At 40.8% G+C, this 19,175-nt stretch overlaps 1 protein-coding gene across 1 annotated transcript in view; it reads right to left on the bottom strand.

Annotated features, from left to right (window-relative positions):
* Positions 1 to 3,245: 3,245 nt before the first annotated feature.
* The window catches only part of cdh16 (cadherin 16, KSP-cadherin), a 30,560-nt gene continuing 14,630 nt past the window's right edge, over positions 3,246 to 19,175 (bottom strand). Inside the window, exons 9-18 of the mRNA XM_030413749.1 lie at positions 18,686 to 18,836; positions 17,706 to 17,918; positions 15,931 to 16,007; positions 12,571 to 12,762; positions 8,289 to 8,530; positions 8,064 to 8,194; positions 7,669 to 7,908; positions 4,687 to 4,803; positions 4,006 to 4,122; positions 3,246 to 3,780 (exon numbers count right to left, since the gene is read on the bottom strand). Coding sequence (XP_030269609.1) covers positions 3,680 to 3,780; positions 4,006 to 4,122; positions 4,687 to 4,803; positions 7,669 to 7,908; positions 8,064 to 8,194; positions 8,289 to 8,530; positions 12,571 to 12,762; positions 15,931 to 16,007; positions 17,706 to 17,918; positions 18,686 to 18,836 — 1,581 coding nt within the window. The 3' untranslated portion in view covers positions 3,246 to 3,679. The remainder of the gene's footprint in view (positions 3,781 to 4,005; positions 4,123 to 4,686; positions 4,804 to 7,668; positions 7,909 to 8,063; positions 8,195 to 8,288; positions 8,531 to 12,570; positions 12,763 to 15,930; positions 16,008 to 17,705; positions 17,919 to 18,685; positions 18,837 to 19,175) is intronic.

The following is a 19,175-nucleotide window of genomic DNA, read 5'->3' as shown; positions in this document are numbered from 1 at the left end:
TGACCCCGTGTCACAAGCTTATCCCTTCCCGCCTGCTCTCTCATCTCCCTCAGGGTCCTCTTCAGTGTACTTTTCTTTGACTTGGAGCTATGTTGTGCTTTGATTGGAACAGTTAGCTGCAGATATAAATAGCCTAATATAAACGGGCAGTGTATGCGTATGCTATCAGCTGCATTGTCTATATCTGGTGAGTCACTGCACATTGAGATGTCCAGTTTGTCCAGTTGTTGCATCTAGGCTTTAACATACATGTAAAAGTGAATATGTAAATGTGATTATTTTTAGATTTGTCATCTCTTTCCTGCTCCATTGCTGCTTTTATTTGTTCCTCCATTTCATGCATGCTGGAACAGTACATGATGATGAGCAGCTGAAAATGTTTTCTTCATAACAGTCTAGTTACCCTAACCTGGAAGACAAAAATAAATAAATAAATAAATACAGCTGCTAACCTCCACACAGATGAGGCCTGCTCCGGCGTAAATTTGCATGTCATCATTTCCCATCTGTTATTCTTGTCTCACTTCTTCATACTGTGTCCTATAAATTTTAGAGAAAACATGAGCACATTTTGGTAAGTCTATTACTGATGGTACAATGTGTACCTAAAAATGATTACCCATTATTTACTGGGACACCTAATAGAACAACATCATTGTCAGTATTATTAGTAAGAGAGTGCTTTTTCCATTATGCCGAGTCATAATGAATTGACCTTAGAAATACCTGTGCTGATGTTAAATACGTCCATGTACTGTGTTACTGAGATGTCTGCTAAAGTTAGCATGCTAACCAGCTAGCCCCTAATCCTAAAACCATTTTTACTGCATAGGCGATAACATAACTGAATGAATAATACAGTAAACATAAATAAAGGACATTTTTTTCACATATTTTTCATTCACATAAGTTTCTCTTTGGCTGAACTAAGATGAGCTTAACTGCGTTGTAAACGCAGCATTAAACTGCTATGCTGCCCCCTACAGTTTTGGAGCTACCATCAAATTCTTGACATTTCTTCAAAATTACACCTTTAAACATGCTTTGATTGTTTTTTCGGCAACACCAGACACTACCCTGTAATAAAATCATTTTATGAAGATGTTATAGCTAATGTGTGTCTGACATCATCCAAACCTCTGGGTCTTAATGAGGCGAATTTTTTTGACTTTCTACACTAGCTAGTTGCCAACTTTGTTTAGCTGACATTACTCAGAAATCATTTGCACAGACATGGTAGTTTCTTGAGGTTGTATGTTATGTTTGGTCATGTTCGCCGACTCCCTTCCTCACTTTCTGATGTATATCATCTGGCGTTTATCTGGAAGTTATAGCGATAGCTTATCAAATGAAACGCACGGGTATCCTGAATAAAATTATGGATTTCTCTGGGTTTGAACATTGCTGGAGGCATCTGGGCTAATGGAAATACAAAACATAATCAAATATATATTAAAGGTCAAGTTGTTTTTAGTCATTTTAATGAAGAGATCTTAAATATTGCATCTTTACATTTTTTTTTACACATTTCACAAATAATATTGATTTGATTAATTTTGAATGTCAACAATTGGTGACAAAAATGATCCATTCATCTTGTATCATAGTATAGTAGCTTCGAGCCTCTATGATGTCTGTGAGACGAATAATTATCCAAATTTGATTAAACTTTTGTCACAGCAGCTAATGGGTGATTGTGTAATTTCTAATCAATTTTGAAACGCCTTTTCTTTCAAGAATAAGATGTGATTAGCTCGCTGCTGGGTGAGTGTCATTCAGTGGACCTTCAACTGTGGAGCTATTCATAGCAACACTGGTCTGAATATAGCTTTGCTTGCCAGTTAGGTCGTCTGGGTCAGCATTTATAAAGCCTTAATCACAGAGACCGGAGCGTGCTGCTAATGCAATAGCAAACACGGGACGAGTTCAGGCTGCCTCATTAGATTTAAAGTTTTGGGGTCCATAATGTTGAAGCTTACAGGTAGAAGAGAAAAGACTTCAAGCAATAAATGAGCCACAGGTATGACAGGCTTCAGATCTACAGTATAGCTTATGTACAGTTACACCTGAATGGAAGTTAAAATGAAATCACGCAGTCACAGTTCTTCAACATGTTTAAATTCTTCTCATGTGTTAAATAAATCACATGTTAACATTTACAGGTTTCTTCAACTAAACAGTCAGTGCGTTTACATGCACAGCTTAGTCGGATTACAGCCATAGTTCGACTATGCTACTCAACCAGACAACTGCAATTATCCGAGTATACATGCCGGTGAGAAAATAGGATAATTGGGCCGGAGCTTGTCATACCCTGGTACGACAGGTGGCGCTGTACCCATTTCAACTAGTGGTAACGGCGCACCTCCGGCTGACCTCTTTACGTCACCTGCTGCCTCGGCATTCAAGAAAGATGGTGTACGAAGAGTGAGACGAAGCTACATCTTCTTACATTTCGTATATGGTGTACATGATAATTACACAAACTAGATGCACAATGGCGCTCTTTCTTGCGGTGATTTCGGAGGGAAGATGCTGCCGCCGCCGTCCGTCTACTTCTGGCTCACGGCCACGGGGAAAAAATCTCGCACATGCGCAGAACGCAAAATCCGATCCAATCTGATGGAACGTATAGTATATATGCAGGAGTAATGCGACTATCAATCTAATAATCTGGGTGCTTATAATTCGACTATGAGAAATCCGATCTGGTCTGATTTTAGTCAGACTAAGGTGTATACATGCATCTTAAAAATCCAATCATAGTCGGACTAACACAGTAATTCGGTTTTCTTGAGTGTCATGTAAACGCACTGAGTTTCTCATAATCAGAAATCATGGCCTCATAGTTCAATGACCAGATGTGTTTAATATTACAGCAGAGTATGGGGGCAAAGGTTTAAAAAACATAGTTGTGATTACAATTTTTTGAGAGTGAAAAGTCTTTATAATACAGACGTCAATTTTTTGAAGTTATGTCTCACACTTGAAATATTTAGAGTTTAATCTTGAAACGTTCTGACTTGAAATTGTATTTTTTCTCCTCAAAATTTCTCCTTTCCCCTCTAAACATTGTCTCTGTACTGCAGCTGTGTTAATAATATGCTAATACTTGTGTGAATAATCCAGTGAAGATGTTCAGCCTTGTGTTACCCTTTCACAAGTACTTGAGTATATTTGTTCTTTTCGAACACTTATTTTTTACAGTTACGGTGACAGACTCTCTCTACACACTCCTACAGTCATATTTTGAGGGTAATTTATTTAATAAAAGAGACAAAACACACAGAAAACAAAGTTAAAGATAGGTTTGATTGCTAGCATTTTTTCCCTTATCGCAATAATATTGTTATCGTGAAGGTAAAATCTGACATCGTGACAGCCCTACTTAGTACCTTGTTGTACTAACAAGGCACCATTTCAAAACTAGTAAACTGGTCTACAGTAATATAACATGACAAACTTAAAACAGAAGTCAACATCATGACCCAAGCATGTAACAAACATGAGGCATCTTAACTAAGTCAGTGTACATCTGAACTTTGATCCAATTACTGAAATATACATTTATCATTAGACATTCATGGTCACTTAATGAACTCAGTGCCCTTCAAGCAACAAGTGTTACATTGGTCCAGTTGGTCTACAGCAAGGAGCTTGACTGACAATGTCATCCTTATCAGATTGAAATCTTCAGGGGAACTCTCTCCTGGTTAGTGTTGCTCGGCCGTTTGGGGTTCTGGTAGGACAGTCTCACAAATATGACGATGAGGATAGTTCCTGCAAGTAAATAAAAAACAAAAAACAGACAGATATTCAACAACATTGCTTTGTTATTGCTGAAATTTGTCTAAAATAAAGTGTATTGGCACCTTTTCATGAAGCCTAGACAAATCTAATACCACCCACAACAATCCTGAATTACCAAAAACTACATCTGCTGAAGCTCGTACTGGAGCTTTTTCAATCGCAAAAGTGTTGCACTGGCATTAAGACTCGTCTTACCTATGACTGCAAATGTGCCAAGCAGAATGCCCACCGCAGACTGAATAGTCGGCATGCCCTCCAACTGCTTGGCGGCCATTTTGCAGTTCCCTCTGACGTTGCAGGGACACACTGTCACTAACAGTGGAGGAAAAAGGGAAAACAAACACAACGCACGGATCAGACCTTTCAAAAGTTGCACGACAGAGTAGCTCTGACTAAACAGGAAAATACAACTGGGGGGGACAAACTGTGTTATGTTCATTGGGGTTCAGCAAATAATTCATTCAAACTCTGCCCAGTGAAGGAATCAAAGTTCTATCCATATGCCTTTATAAAATACCATAATGTTTATCTTTACTGCAAAACTGCAAACAGGGAAGGCCAAAGCAGCACCTACATTAGATACCTAATGTATCTCCACAACCATATACAGTAGTTCATCCTAACCTGTGTATAAGCAGCTCTGCGTTTTCTGTATAAGGTGTAAGCAGGCTGTGCAGGGAAGAACAGTCTTAAGAGGGCTGTGTAATCACAAGCCTGGAAAAATCATTTGTAAAGTCCCATTGCATCATTATCAAACAAGAACAGCGCGAGGACAGGCTGGCACACAGGGGTTGACCTTTATTGATTGTTCCGACACTCACGTTCCATAACCAACCCGTGCTCGATGAAGCCCATCAGCAGGAGAGTCGGCATTACCTGGCAGGTTTATGAAGGTGCTCCTGGGAGGAGAGCTGCTGTCAGAGATGGTGAAGGGCACAGTGTAGACTTCAGGGGCCAGGTACGGGATGTTTAGGGACAGGTTGGTGTGAGTGTCTGACAAAGGACAGAACATCGGCTTGACCGTTGAGAAAATGTCACATTAAAAGTAACAGTTTATTATGTTATTGGTATGAAATGACGTATTAGACTAAAGCATGGTTTTATTTTGCTTTATCTAAAAGGTAAAGGTCACCATAACCTTCTCCTGCAATCTTTAGAAAGACAGATTATTGGCTTTTTAAGATTTTAAGTTTTAATTACAATTACTGCAAAAAAAAAATTACTTTTCATACTGAAGTAAATTCACAATCACATACTTAAAGACTTTTACTATTCATATGGATTACCTTCACTTTACCGAAGTTCTATTTTAACATCTTTACTTTTACTCAAGAATGATATTTTGGTACTTTTCACTGAACTGTCATCTGTTGTACTTAAAAATTTTAAAAATGAGTGTGTGCTGCCTGGTACTGGTACTTCAGTTGGCAGAATGGCTCAATTCTTTCTGTATTGAGTGTACGTGTGTGTTTGTGTGTAAGTTTCTTACACTGGAAAAAAGTCCAAATTAGTAAAGACATTATAAAAAAGAAGATGTTTCTGGCTTATGAGTTGAGAAATCTCATAATGGAACAAGTAAAACATCTCTAAAAACATGAAATGTATCTTATACTAAGCCTAGATCTTTTGACCAGAAATTTGACAAATGCACTTGTTATTGTACCGTGTAAATTCTGCCCAAAAGAAGGGAACACCTAATTTCCTGTCTTGCACATCACATATCAGAAAAGTAAATCCTTAAAGGGCGTTAAATTAAACTCAATGCTTTGTCACATCCTACAGGAGTCACATCACACCTCATTACTTTACAATGGATGTGCCACCACATGCAGCATTACAAAAATGTACAGTTTTCTACAACAAAAGGAACAAAAGTCAGGAGTCGAAAGACATCCATACAACTGTGCCAGTATACAACACTGTATGGAGGTCTGCAGTGTGTGACTCTCTATCTTATCTCTGTTCATCAGTCTAAAATACACGCCTGGCTGCATGACGTAGAAGTCCTGTCCTCAAAGGAGAAGTGTTTTATCAAGTTGTTTGAACTCTTATCTGAAGGTCTTCAACTGCACGCTTGCGCCTCAGCATCATTCCCCTTCATGTCGGGGACACATGAGCTGTGTAGCTTTTCTTCGGCGGTTGTTAATGTATTTTATCATCTATCGGCACCGATGTGACATGTTAGCAGGATGGATCAGTGACCACCTGCCTTCTCAGAGCTATTTTGGATACCTGTGATAGCTAAAGTATTTTTTAACATCATAATGCCATTAAATGCATTAAAGGAAGACTGGATGTGTGTCATATATGAACAAGCGAGTGCTGCCTCATTAACTGAATGTCTGTCATATGGTACATTTGTGAGACACAGATCCACACGTGTTCATCTTTTCAGGAGAGGCTGACGTTGTGGCACGCAAACTCTACAGCCGACATTATTATTGGCACAAGTACACATTATTGGTACGAGCATCAGTGGCTGCGACCAGGTGCAAAGCATTCTGGGAGCTTCTCTTTTTAGCCTCCATTAGCTGGCAGGAACCCAGCGGTGACGCCAGAGAAATTACACAGAAGATATAATTACAGCTGGGCTCAATCAATACCAACAGGAACAGGGGAGTGAAAGAGGGAGATAAAAAAAAACCTGGGAGGGAAGCAGTTGAACTGTTTGAATGACTAAACGACAGACGTCACGGCGGTAAATTGTTTGCATTAAGCGGGCCCAACACTCGCAGCTCACAACTGCAAAAAAGAAAAAGGGTAATCAAATTATACCTCCCATCTCAGACAGGACTGGGGAAATTATGCAGGAAGGAAATAGAACATGGCAATTTGCACAGCCTCAGGGGCAGATGACTCTGTTCTTTGACTACCTGCACTCACGTAAGGCATATCGCCCTTTGTAATTTATACGTGTCAAAGTGACTGAAAATGTTGAGCACACTGTGGCAAAGTCATGTCCACTTGCTGCATTAAAAAAATCCATTAATAAGTAATGTTACATTGCACGGACATCAAATCAACTTCCTCACTGTCTACATTATTCAACAGCAGGCTGATTCTGATCAAATAACTGGACTCGACATTTTACTCTCTCCACTCTAGAAGACACAACATTTACATTTTCATTTCAAACCATCTCAAAGTATAGGGTAACGTAAACATTTGTCCGTATCACAGTGATAAATCGAACATACTGTGTATGATACACTAATTCTAATAGAAACAGTCTGTTTGCTTTAATGAGAGGTAACGCAGGTCAGATGTCGGCACAAGATGCTGCGTTCTGGCATTTGAGGACAGAATATGTTGGCCAGCTCTGGCCCACGCGGTATGTCATTGCCAGGTTTGGTCAGGATTTGTGGGAGGATGGCTGCATCCATTTGACACATGTCTGGCTGGCTTTGAAAACCATGTTTGTACCCAGGAACATATGAGGCACTTAAGCACAAGTACTAGGTGAATCATTGATTGACTAATCCATGATAATTGAACCACCGGTATTACGAATATATGAAAAAAGTTGTTTTAATGTCAGTGGCTACAATTAATGAATGTTGAAAAATAGCTTAAGACATCGTCTGCTAATAATGTGGCTTCACTGTGCCCTCTTTCGACTGAATCAGAACACTAATGTCCACACAACGTCAAACTGAGCCACACTGATTTGCTTCTCCTTTACCAGTTTTACTGCGCTGACACGGGCCAAGCCGCGCCTGGGATGAACCTTCTCGGGCTCGAGCCGACCCTGCCTTCAAGATGGCGGACTCAAGCTGAGCCAACACACGTGTATGGAAAACCACCGTAATACTATATGATGCGGATCGACTGAGTTCGTCTAGTCTGCGTTCGCCTCACCATTAATAGGTGTTAGCTTCCAGTTCCGTCGGACTGTGGCGTCACTACGCAGGGAGAAGTTGAGTCGTCCTCCGTGCTGTGGACCGTCGCTGTCCCTTGAGGCCAGCACCAGAGCTTGGTCCTCCCAGCGAGGCGTACATAGGTACTTCCAGGAGTAGTCTCCAACTAACACCGGGCTGTTGTCGTTCACATCCAGGATTTGGACAGTCACCAGGGTGGACGCTGATAACGACGAGTTTCCTAAGAGAGACACGGAGGCAGATCCAAATGGAGGGATTCGGAGTTAAACAAAGATTATTCAGGCGTTCACATTTAAGATCGTATGTATAGAAATCCACAGATGAAATCATATTATGAATAGATTTATAATTGACAAATAACGAACAGGCTCTTACTTCCATCCACTGCAATGACCTCCATTGTGTACGTGCTGTTCTCTTCTCTGTCCAAGGCCTGCACAGTCTTCAGTTCACCAGAATACTTCCCTATTGAAAAGTATTTCTTTGTGTCTCCCTGAAGGGAATATCTGCAGAAAAAAACATGTGCAACTGCGTAAAGGTCGAACTGTGATGATCATGAGGTAGATAGTTATTCCTACATCATTCAGTTGATTGGCTCACCTGATTGGGTGAGAATCAGGGTCGTAGCCTCGGATGGTGGCGATAACCCGTCCTGGCTCCTCGCCCTCTCTGACAGTCACCTCGTAATGGCTTTGAGACAGGATTGGGCATTCGTTCACATCGTCAACATAGATGGAGACTGTGGCCGTGGATGCAGGTCCGTACCGGCCGCGGACCAGAGCCACCGGGTTCTGAGCGCTGAGCACGAGGATGTACTCACTCTCACGCTCAAAGTCCAAGACCTGTATGAAGTATAACATACAACATAACAAGAACACATACACAAATTTACACCCTCGTACTGTACACACACTCGTGGATACAAGGGGGAATATTCCTAATAGGTATTGGTGACATGTTATCATTGTTAGCATCCTTCAGTGTTAACAGAGTTTGACTGATCTAGTAAATAGTGTGTGGTATATTAAACAAATCTAAAAAAAGGGCTGGAATAGCAAGAAAGGGCCAGTTCACCGAAACCGCATGTTACATTTTCTCCCTGAACCCTGACATCGTAATGCTGACATTTTTAAGACAGCAACACAGTAGACATAATAGTGACATTAAAACCTAAATTGCAAATTCCCTTTCCAGATATGTCTCCTGGTTAGATACTATCTAAAACATTTTTTTAAAATCCCAACTGACTCTTGACAATTACACTCACAGTTACCAGAACATTGTTTCTGAAGTTTCTGAATTTTTCCTACGCACATTTTTGACGGCCTAAATGATCAAACCAATCTCCTTTTTTCCACTAAAGTAAAATGGTAAATCACTCTTTATTGATGTGGATAAACTGGATCCCACTAAGCGACACTTTCCGATGTCAGTGACCCCCCCCCTGCAGGGCAATGCATCCTGCTACACCACAAAACTTCTCAGGACTGGCCGTGACGAACATGACAAAGAGCTCGAGCCTCAACCTGGCCTCCAACTTCCCCAGATCCCAGTCCTGTGCAGCATTTTTGGAATGTGCAGTAGCAAGTCCCATTCGTGGAGTTTCCCAGGTTGCCTAGTAGAACATCGCATTAACGGGATGATCACGGCAAGGCAAACGCTCACACGTCAAAAAAAGAGATAGCATGCCGTCTTTACCAGGAGGAGAGGGACACAGTAAAGTCCCCCTGAGTCATGTAACTTCATCTGACTTCAGATGAAACTAGAAAGTACTGGCAGAGTTCTGCTTTATTTGCAATGAACCAGACACTGGTCACAGGGAAAAGAGCCAGCTGAATCATTGTGTCACCAATGAAACATTTTCCATGATGATGACTGAGAGCAACTGCTGTGTGACGTTGCTACAAATACCCCTGTATGAGCACCATTGTCAAGCAGATTTTGTATGATCATAGAGCATAACATTGACATCGACACTGGTATTCTATATGTAAATTCTTGATTGTAATAGAGAGTAAAAATCACAGTTAAAGGCAAAAATGTATCAATAAACCTTTTTACGTCTCCTCTGAGAGGTACAGTATGATTTATATTTGGGTCCAAAGTTTAGCAGCAAAATTGAGAGTAGCAGATTTTAAATTATAGGATTACTGAAATCTAGATGCTAAAATAGAAACTGTGACCTACTGACTTTGTCTGAAGGATTAAAAATGTAGTTTCACAGGCATGGAAAGATTAGCAGTAGTTATGACAGATTTTACTGTGCAGCCAGTGATTTAAAGGCATCACACATTTAAAGATTTTACAGATTTTTGAGGCGAAATAATCCAATTGAAGGCAAATAAATCATATCATTTCATCCTAATCTCTAATATATTTGATCATATTAACGTAGTCTTCTGAATCCTTCCCTGCACATGTATTTGCTGTCAGGTTTGTCTTTTCTGCACATGAAACAAGACATTATCAAACCAGCGTTGCCTGACATCATGCTGCTCAGACTGCGTGCGTCTCTGTTGCCACGGAGAGGAAACGCAGACCATGGTGGGTGCACGAGTACTGCTGCTGACTGGAAGTGACGCATCAAACTGCTCATTGTGTTATCAGCGTGGCAATACATGTGCATGGTCTCTCTCGAGGCTGTAGTCACCTCAAACTAATACACTCATCACAGGTAGTACATGTGGATAATACTTTTGATGTATTCTTGGTCACTTTTACTTAAAAATAAGAATTTCACATCCCTAAAATATAATTGTCAACTTCAGTGTTGATACAGAGTCCAATATCAACTGTGTTAGCTCTGTTTCTGGTCTCCACCACCTCCTGAGGGAAATATTGGGCTCTTTAGCTGGTAAGTGCTGTGTTCAAGAAAAAACAAAATGATGTACCCAAAGTTGTTAAAACGCTGTGTGAAGCTGAAGGGAACTGAAGAGATGTTTCTCTCCTCATGTCTCATATTTGCTTCATACTTCCTGTTTTTGTCTAATTTCTGTGTACATCTGCATTTGTTAGTTAATCAGCCCCTGAGTATTTAAGCTTGTGTTTTTCCCTTATGCTGCATTCAGGTGCTCCTCAAATGGTCCCACTTCCCGAGTTGGGAAGTCGTTCTTGCAATTTCGGTGTGTTCCTGCATGATGACGTTATATGGAAGCAACATGGACACCAAAAACGTCACCAGAGCGTTTCAACCAAAGCTGTTTCTAGTATTTGATTGACAAGGTAGCGCAAAGGAAACAATACAATGACTATACAATACATGACTTTGGTAAAACTATTGTCCGCCATGTTTCGTCATCATATGATGGCAACTTAGAAAAATTGTTGTTCCAATTTCCAGTCTTTGCTCACCTGTCTTCTTACAAAACCTTTGTTTTGTCACGCTGACTCATCCAATATAAACGTCACTATTCTGTTTTTCGTCACTCACAGAATTTTCATGAAGGACATTTAAAACATTTCTAATAAGCATATTACAAATGTCTTTATAATAAATATCTCATTCATGCGACTGAAGTGAAGTTACACCATTCTGACATCATTCACTGTGATTCACTTCAAACTGGTGACTCACACTTTCAGTCAGCAATGGATGAATATGTATCAAGGATTGAGTTTGCTGATAACTTTGAATTAATTAATTAATGTTACATATTACATTAATGAGCTTAATCCAATTGTTAGAACGAGCTCCAATTCATAATTTCGCCTCAGTCTTTTCTTTAACAAGATGCCCTCACATGTGATGTAATGTCTAGCATCTCCTGTTCTCTTCATCCTGATTGGATTCCCCTCACTTCCCCCTGTTCATTACACATTTACTTCAGTCGGCAGCTTCTAGCCTGCGTGGTAAACTGCCATTAATGTCTGCTCACACAATCTAATTATTCACTTGGGCTGTGTGCACTGTGTAATTTCTAATAATGAAATGTGTCTGCCTTCTGGCGCTGACCTCTCAATGTAGAGCGATGAATTAAAGGATTTGCTCAAGTGCATTTTAATCCACCAGGGCTTTACTTGTGAAGGATTTAAGCTTGACTTTTTTTTTTTTACCAAAGTAAGCTAAATAAACAACAGCTTCCCTTCTGGCAAGACAAAGTTAGTTTCAGCGTTATCTCACAAGATCAATACAAGAGCTTTAAAAATAGCTCCTCGAACAGGCAAGAATGTAATATACAGTATGTAATGTGATTTCTAAAAAAAACAAAAAAACAGAAGCCCTTTTGTGTTAATCTGAATTAATACAAGATCCATTTTTAGCTTTTAGACATGTCCTGCTTTGTCTCAGCAGAGCAGCTACAGTTCAATCACATTCATCAACTCCCACAGAGAGGTTGAAAATAATAGACCATCTCCTGCCTGGCCCACTTACAGAGAGCAAACCATTAGAGAATACACTCACAAATACACGCACGCAAACATAGACACACACTCATGCTGGATTAAACGAGGCAGGCGAAGGGTGATGCGCCCCGGGGACAGGAGAGATTATTGGGCGAAAACATTCCATTGTCATCTGGACTCTTTTTTGTTTGACTCATGTGGGACTGAAGTATTGATGTATTGGAATATTCTTTTCCACTGTCTCGGTTTGTGCCTCACATGTGCACCCTGATGTTAAGATCGCAGCCTCGTAAAAATGACTTAAGTTACTTTGACACAGCCAGCTACTGAACCCAGGCACAGACGCAACCCACCATGCCAAAAATTGTCCTTGACATCAATATGGGCGGTCCTCAGAGGCAAAAACTGTTTGTACTCTCTCACACACTAAACATTTACACAATTAACATGTGGGTTTAATTTGGATTTGACAGGAATTTTCTCATCTAAATCTAATCAATAATCAAACGTGTGTTGTGGGATGGTTTGTGTTGTTTACCCTTGAGAGAACGAGCGTGACCTCATTGGTCTGCTTGTCTGTCACTAATGTAAAGACCTCCTCTTCGTTTCCAGACTCCAAACGGTAGTCCACCTGCCAGCTGTCCCCTCCTCGAACATCTGCATCTCCTGCCAGCACAGCTGTTACTGTGGTGCCGACGACAGCGTTCTCTGGGATGTGAAAGGGCCCGTACTGACGGGGAGAAGAGCGGAAACGTACGCTTACCCAGCAGAAAGCACACATTAGTTGACATGACAAAACTTTGTAAAAATACACGGAAGCTTGCCCGTGCATAGTAATACTTATAATAAAATTCTTTCTCATTAGACATCTTTTAAGCAGTTTCAGTTCACATCAAGCCCTGTGGCTCATTGTCATCAAACATTATCATACTAATATTCATTATTAAGCCAATAAATAAAATGCCATTAGGTGGTTAGCCCAGTGAGTGATGTAGCTAGCAGTGCAGACTGGGATCTCGAAGCACCGGTCAGTGTTGGTGTTTACACATCTATCACAGGAACTTTAGACCGGAGCAGGACAGAGCTGGCTGGTTAGCATGCTTACTTCATTCGATAATTTTGTTGCTAACTACATTTTTTAATGTTTTCAACTATAATTCTTACAAATTGCACCTCAAACTACAAATCTACCTTTTATTAATGATGGTCAATACTGAATGATACTAAACACAGGTAAACCTGCTAAAAATAGGCACTTGACCTTTTCACACTGCCACCTCTCTGTTTTTTTTTTCCTTGTGTGTCATGTTTGTCATCACCAATACATTGGGAAAGCACTGAATCGTAAAACTTCTTTTACAAAGTCCTAATCGATAATGTTGTGAATTAGACACGCTGTTTTTTCCAGTGCTGATAACAGAAGTTTCTAAGGAATGAGACATCTCACTTTTTTCTCATCTCTGTTGAGAGTTGCATACTGTATGTGCAGAACCGACCAGGCAGCTGACAAGCACGGAAGCCACTCACAACTTTTCAAATATCTTTCACTTCAGTCTCTCTTTCAAACTCCGTGCTGATTGAACGATGTTCGGGCTTCTTGAACAGAGACGGGTTTTCAAAGTATTAACAAGCTCACTTCAGCACAAATCTACAATTGCACCTGAAGAGGGGCGAATGTTAGTGTCCACCCTGGTGTTGTGTTTTCATCCCAGCTGATTAAAGCTGGAGCTGATAAATACCAGTGATTACTGCAGAGTCAACTGACATGGGAGTAAATGCTGATTGCACACAGTCATGTTGAAGACAAAAGCCAGATGTCAGTAGGTGTTTGTGAGTTTTTTGTACAGTGTGAAAGGGGTAAATGTGAATGTATGTTATATGCCCCCTCTTGCCCTCACGGTGTTAGCTAACCTTTACGCACACACCTCTGTGTGTTTAGACAGCCGTTTAATCTGCCACTCACAGATGTCCTCTAGTGAAGCAGCCATGCCTCTGATCTGGCTGCCCCATCCACAGGGTCGCTGAACCCAGCCCTGTCACCACTCGCCTCCCACATCACCCCCTATAGTTCTGCCTTCAAATCGCCATGGAAAAAGCTGCACTACTCAGGCGTGACCTGCTCAAGAGCATTTTCCACCTCTGTGTTTTGTGAGTGTGTGTGTGTGGGTGGGGGGGCATTATCTGCACACATTTATTTGTAACAGCTTGAAAGCTGCATTTTGCTTTGTTTAAAAAAGACACATCAAAATGAGTGTGAGCGAGGGTATAGAATATCAAGATGGCAGATGTTACATAAAAAAAAACAACTGTCTTTTGTACAAAACAGTCTGCATTCAAGTGCAGCCAGTTTTCGCTGTTAAACTCAAAAGCAGTACCTTCTCTCCCAGCTCAAAATAAAGCGTTCCTACACAGCTCACTATGTCCGTGCAGTCTTTAAGTGTCACTATGGTTGACAGAGAGCACAGCCAGAGACTGGTTCCCCATTATCACAGCATGATGGCTCTCCCACATAGCTCCCCGAACCGCCTGGCTCTTTTTTTTTTTTCTCTCCTCTATTATCCGGCATATGTGGTTGAAAAGTGAGGACAATTTCTGTAACAGCCTATGTTTAGCCCTTTTCTTCTGTGGTACCAGCACCCACGCCAAAATGGGGGATACCACTGTTACATTTCAGCCTGTAACTGAAGCGCTGATGATGCCTCACTCGAGTGGAACACTACAAGATAAAAACAGATATGGGAGGAAGTTCCCAAACATTACTGAACATTGTACGGGACTGTTCGTTTGGAATCCCCAGCCAGAGAAGCCTGATTTATGGTCAAATGACTGCGATGACTATTCTTTAGTATTGAACGGTCTCCAATAGTTTAAGTTTAAAGAGTGCTCTTGAAAAATAATAGTTTTTTGTATCAATTTAAGTTCTGTATATAGAGAACAACATGCTGTTCAATGGGTTCAAGCAGGACTGACGACTGAAAGGGTGGAAAGAGACAAAGATAACTCTGAGCAACAATCTAGTAAAAATGTAAGAAATCACCAATCAGCTGATAATAATACATTTAGTCTGAATTCTAAAGGTAACATATCCATTATTGCAGGAAAGAAGAAAAACATTGATTTAACATAAGTCGACTCCACGACAGGAAAAACTCCCAGATTTTGGGGAGTTTAGACTAGGTTTAGGTGAGCGTCCAATGTTGGCGTGAATAAGAAGAGGAGAGATTTAGACATTTCTGTTGCTGCTAAGTTTGATTTCTTTTTCACAGAGAAGCTTTCGTTGATTTTTTAAAACTTATTTCCTTTGTTTGATTGAAAAAGCTGTCCGCACTCAAGTCAAACTTACACTGTTAACTTTTCACAGTCACCTTTCAAGCAGGGGTGTATATTTACATTCACTTGGATGAGGAGTCACAGGTTCATACCAGCTACAAAATACTTAACCTGCTGATACCAAATCCTTTGTGGAATTGTAATACCTATGACGACATTGATTCTTACATCATTTCTAACACGTTAATGGCATCGGTGTGTGGTCACGATGTAGATTTGACTCTGAATAAATGAGTGGAAACTTCTCTCCAAAGAAAGCTTTATCAGATTAAACTCTAAAAACACAGTCCACTTAGAGTACAAAGACCTAAATCAAACTCCTCCAGTAACATGGTGCCATCGCTATAAGCCTGAGATTAGAGGGCATATCTAGTTCCCCGCCAGGAAAATTAGATCAGTGACCTGCTGAGCGGATTCACAGCCTGCAGTCCAATAGCCACTGATGATGCCCTGCGATGTTTGGCCTGCCATTTTTTCCAAAGGTATTGTTTATCATGACCTGAGCAGACTGTCGCATCAAGTGTGTGTGTGTGTGTGTGTGTGCGCGTTTCTATATGTGCTCCCGTACCTCGTGTTGGGAGAAGACTGGTGGGTTGTTGTTCTCATCCTGCACCGTCACGACCACAGTGCAGGAGCTGTTCAGACCTGCCAAGGACATCAAGACAGCTTCTGTTAATGACTCAGGGTCAGCCCATCAGACAAATAAAGTATGCAGGAGGATCAGCGAGTACCTCATCTTGCCTCCATCACACCCTGATCCGTGAGTCACGCAGACCACATCATCTGTCGCCCCCAGAGGCAAGCGTACATACCCCCCCCCCCCCCCCCGAATGCTAAAGCGGCAACAGAGCTAATGACGCACTAGCACACAAAGCTAATATGACGTGCTTCCTCCTGGCACAGTAACTGCTTTATAATTGTTATTTTTAATCACAGCTTTCTTTTCTCTCCCTCCCATCTTGAATGGCACCTTCACATAATGGCCTTGCAGCAACTTGACTGTAACCTACTTCCTCACTATGACTAACACTGAGATGGGCAACGTAGTCCGCGACATCACCAGCTAAATAACAGAGTTGGTGATGGGAAACCTGGCCCTCTTAGGTCTATTTTGGGGATGCACTTTTCTCGTACTGGAAAACTTAATTTAGCTTTCTTCCACAAATCAGATTTTTCTAAATTTCCTTGCTCCAAAAGTGAACCAGCAGAGCCAGACCACAGCTACCGTATCTGTCTACAGTATGTGGGTATATTTGTCTCGATAATTTAAGCACAGTGGGAGAAAGCAGGAGAAAGGAGTAGTCTTAGATAAGGCCACTTTGTTCCTGAACAAAAACATCGTCCAAATGAAGCATTTTCTTTTATGCTTAAAAGTCTATCATAGATTCATGATTTTGTACAAGAAAAAACCTAAAGGAGACATATTATGCTCATGTTCAGGTTTATGATGTTACTTTAGGTTACTACTACAATAGGTTTACATGCTTTGATGCTCAAAAAACACATCAGTTTTCTCGTACTGTCCAGTAGAGCAGCGCTGTATTCCCGCTCTGTTTAAACTCCTGAAACACTCCGCCTCCTGAATACCAAGCCTTCTCTTAGTGGTCAGCTCACACACGTCTGAGTCAACACTGCTAACGACAGTAGAGCTGCTGTGCTAAATTAATTATTGTCTGCCAAAGCCGCTACGAAAACATTAAGCAAATATGTGACCCTGTGACGTTGTGTGGTGTCAAAATGTCACAGGATTAAAGGCGGGGCTACTGATGAGGCGTTTCAGGAGCAGTGTAAAATGTGGGAGAGAGGAGCTCCTGCTGGTGCGGACTTTGGCCTTTTTAACTGTCAAGATCTTTCACATGCACAAGAACATAAACGAAACACTGAAAGAAAGGAAAAAAGAAAAAGAAAAGCCTAATAGGTCTCTTTTAAAGTAAAAGTACATAAAAATCACTTAACTTTCCAGGATATCAAGCTCAGATTTACTGTAAATCTCTATATTTTTTATCAATCTGTATATTCATGCTGTTTGCTTATTTCTATTAACAGTTATTTATGTATGCTTCTGAAAAGTTTGTATATTAACTCAAAAGTCCATTGACTTTTACTTCCTAGAAATCAATATAAACAATCTTGAGCTTCCAGTCATTTGATCAAATTATCTTTATCTCTAATATTATTTTCCTCCTGACGTAATCTCCTTGTTCAGCAACAGGAAATACCAGAGCCAGCACTTTATGTCCCTTAAAGCAGAGAGTCACAGTAAAAATAGCATTTATGTATTTTTGTGAGCCCAAGTGACTTTGCAAAAGAAAATAATCACAGTATGAGGAAGGCCGGCGCTACCTTTGGCATCCTCAGCAGTAATGGTGAGGGTGTACTGAGGAGCCGTGCCCTCCATACTGTCTGCCTGGACAGAGATGACCCCTGAGTCACGGTCCACTCTGAAAAGTGCACGAGGACTCTCTGGAATTTGTCCAACTAGGCGGTAGAAGATGCGCACGTTGTCCGTCTTGGGATCGTCGTTATCGGCTGCCTGCACTGTCAGAATTTCTGTCCCTGGCGAAAGATACACGAGAACAGGAAACGTTTAAAGAAACCATTCTACCAAAATGTCTTTTACTGTAAGTGGTAAAAACTTTTGATCCTTTAATTTTTGCTTTTCTTTTCTTCTTAATTTCTAAATCAGAATGTCAAACAAAGCCCACCAGAGTTTCTGTAACAAAGCAAAACAACCTAAAAATGTCAATAAGTCACATCGCACACTGAATAGAAATAAAAGGGAGGAAGGATGAAACAATAGCTTTCTCATTTAATCCTCCCTCGGTGATCCCATTTAGATTAACAGATTGTCCGCCTCTAATTCATTTCCCAGAATCAAACGTTTTAAAAGCATGAACAAAAAAGCTTTGATGCCGTGTCACTACACACCATGAGCTTTTTATTATCACAAGGTAGAAGTGAGGGTGCTTTCCCCTCGTGTCCTGGCAAAAGTCCCAATCTGCTTTCACAAAAGGTATCTGGCACTCTCAGCCCTTTCATCACTGCAACAGCCAGCCTTTCCTCCACAATGTTGAATAATAATATTCCCATTATTGTGTCAGTTTGGCAAAGGATTATCCAGAGGTCTCGGTGTGTTGTTTTATGATGATCAGTGCTCCACCAGTGAAAAGAAACTTTAAAGAGACTAAGCATCACTAGTAGAATTTCGAGTGTTAGTTTTGCTTCATATTTTAACTTTAAACATCACCTCTGTGCTGCTATAAAATGATTCCCTACTATAAACTGATTAGTCGAAGAGACAAAAAAAGAAGCCTTCCAGTTACCTCGGGCAGCCAGTTCTTTGACCACAGTATGGTACTGCGCCTGTGGAAAGGTGGGTCTGTTGTCATTGGCGTCGCCCACCATCACCCTCAGCTCCACGGGCTTGGCGATCTCTCTGCCATCTGGACGCTCGACTACGATGCTGATCTGGAACTGACAAGGCAAAAAGTTTGCCCCCAGAACATTACTGAAACGGAGTGGTTAGAGCTGCATGAACCAATATCACCGTGTTGGTGAAGGTGTTGTTGCTGGAACATTCTAATTAATCTTATTTAATCAAGGACCATCATTGAAACTGACCAATCATGTTTTTGTTATGTAATAGCTTAACAACTTGGGGGATAAAAGACAAATAATATGCACATGCGAGAAGTTATCCTTTTGAACAGACCTTAAAAGTTTTGTAAAGTTCTTTTCTAACCCAAGCTATGTTTTCCTAAACGTAGCAATGTATTTTTGTTACCTAAACCCCAGATGTGGTTTTCCTTGCTC

Source organism: Sparus aurata, chromosome 4, assembly GCF_900880675.1.
Source record: "Sparus aurata chromosome 4, fSpaAur1.1, whole genome shotgun sequence".
NCBI lineage: Eukaryota > Metazoa > Chordata > Actinopteri > Spariformes > Sparidae > Sparus > Sparus aurata.
Note: the sequence above shows the minus strand (reverse complement) of the source record. Positions and strands in the feature narration are given on the sequence as shown.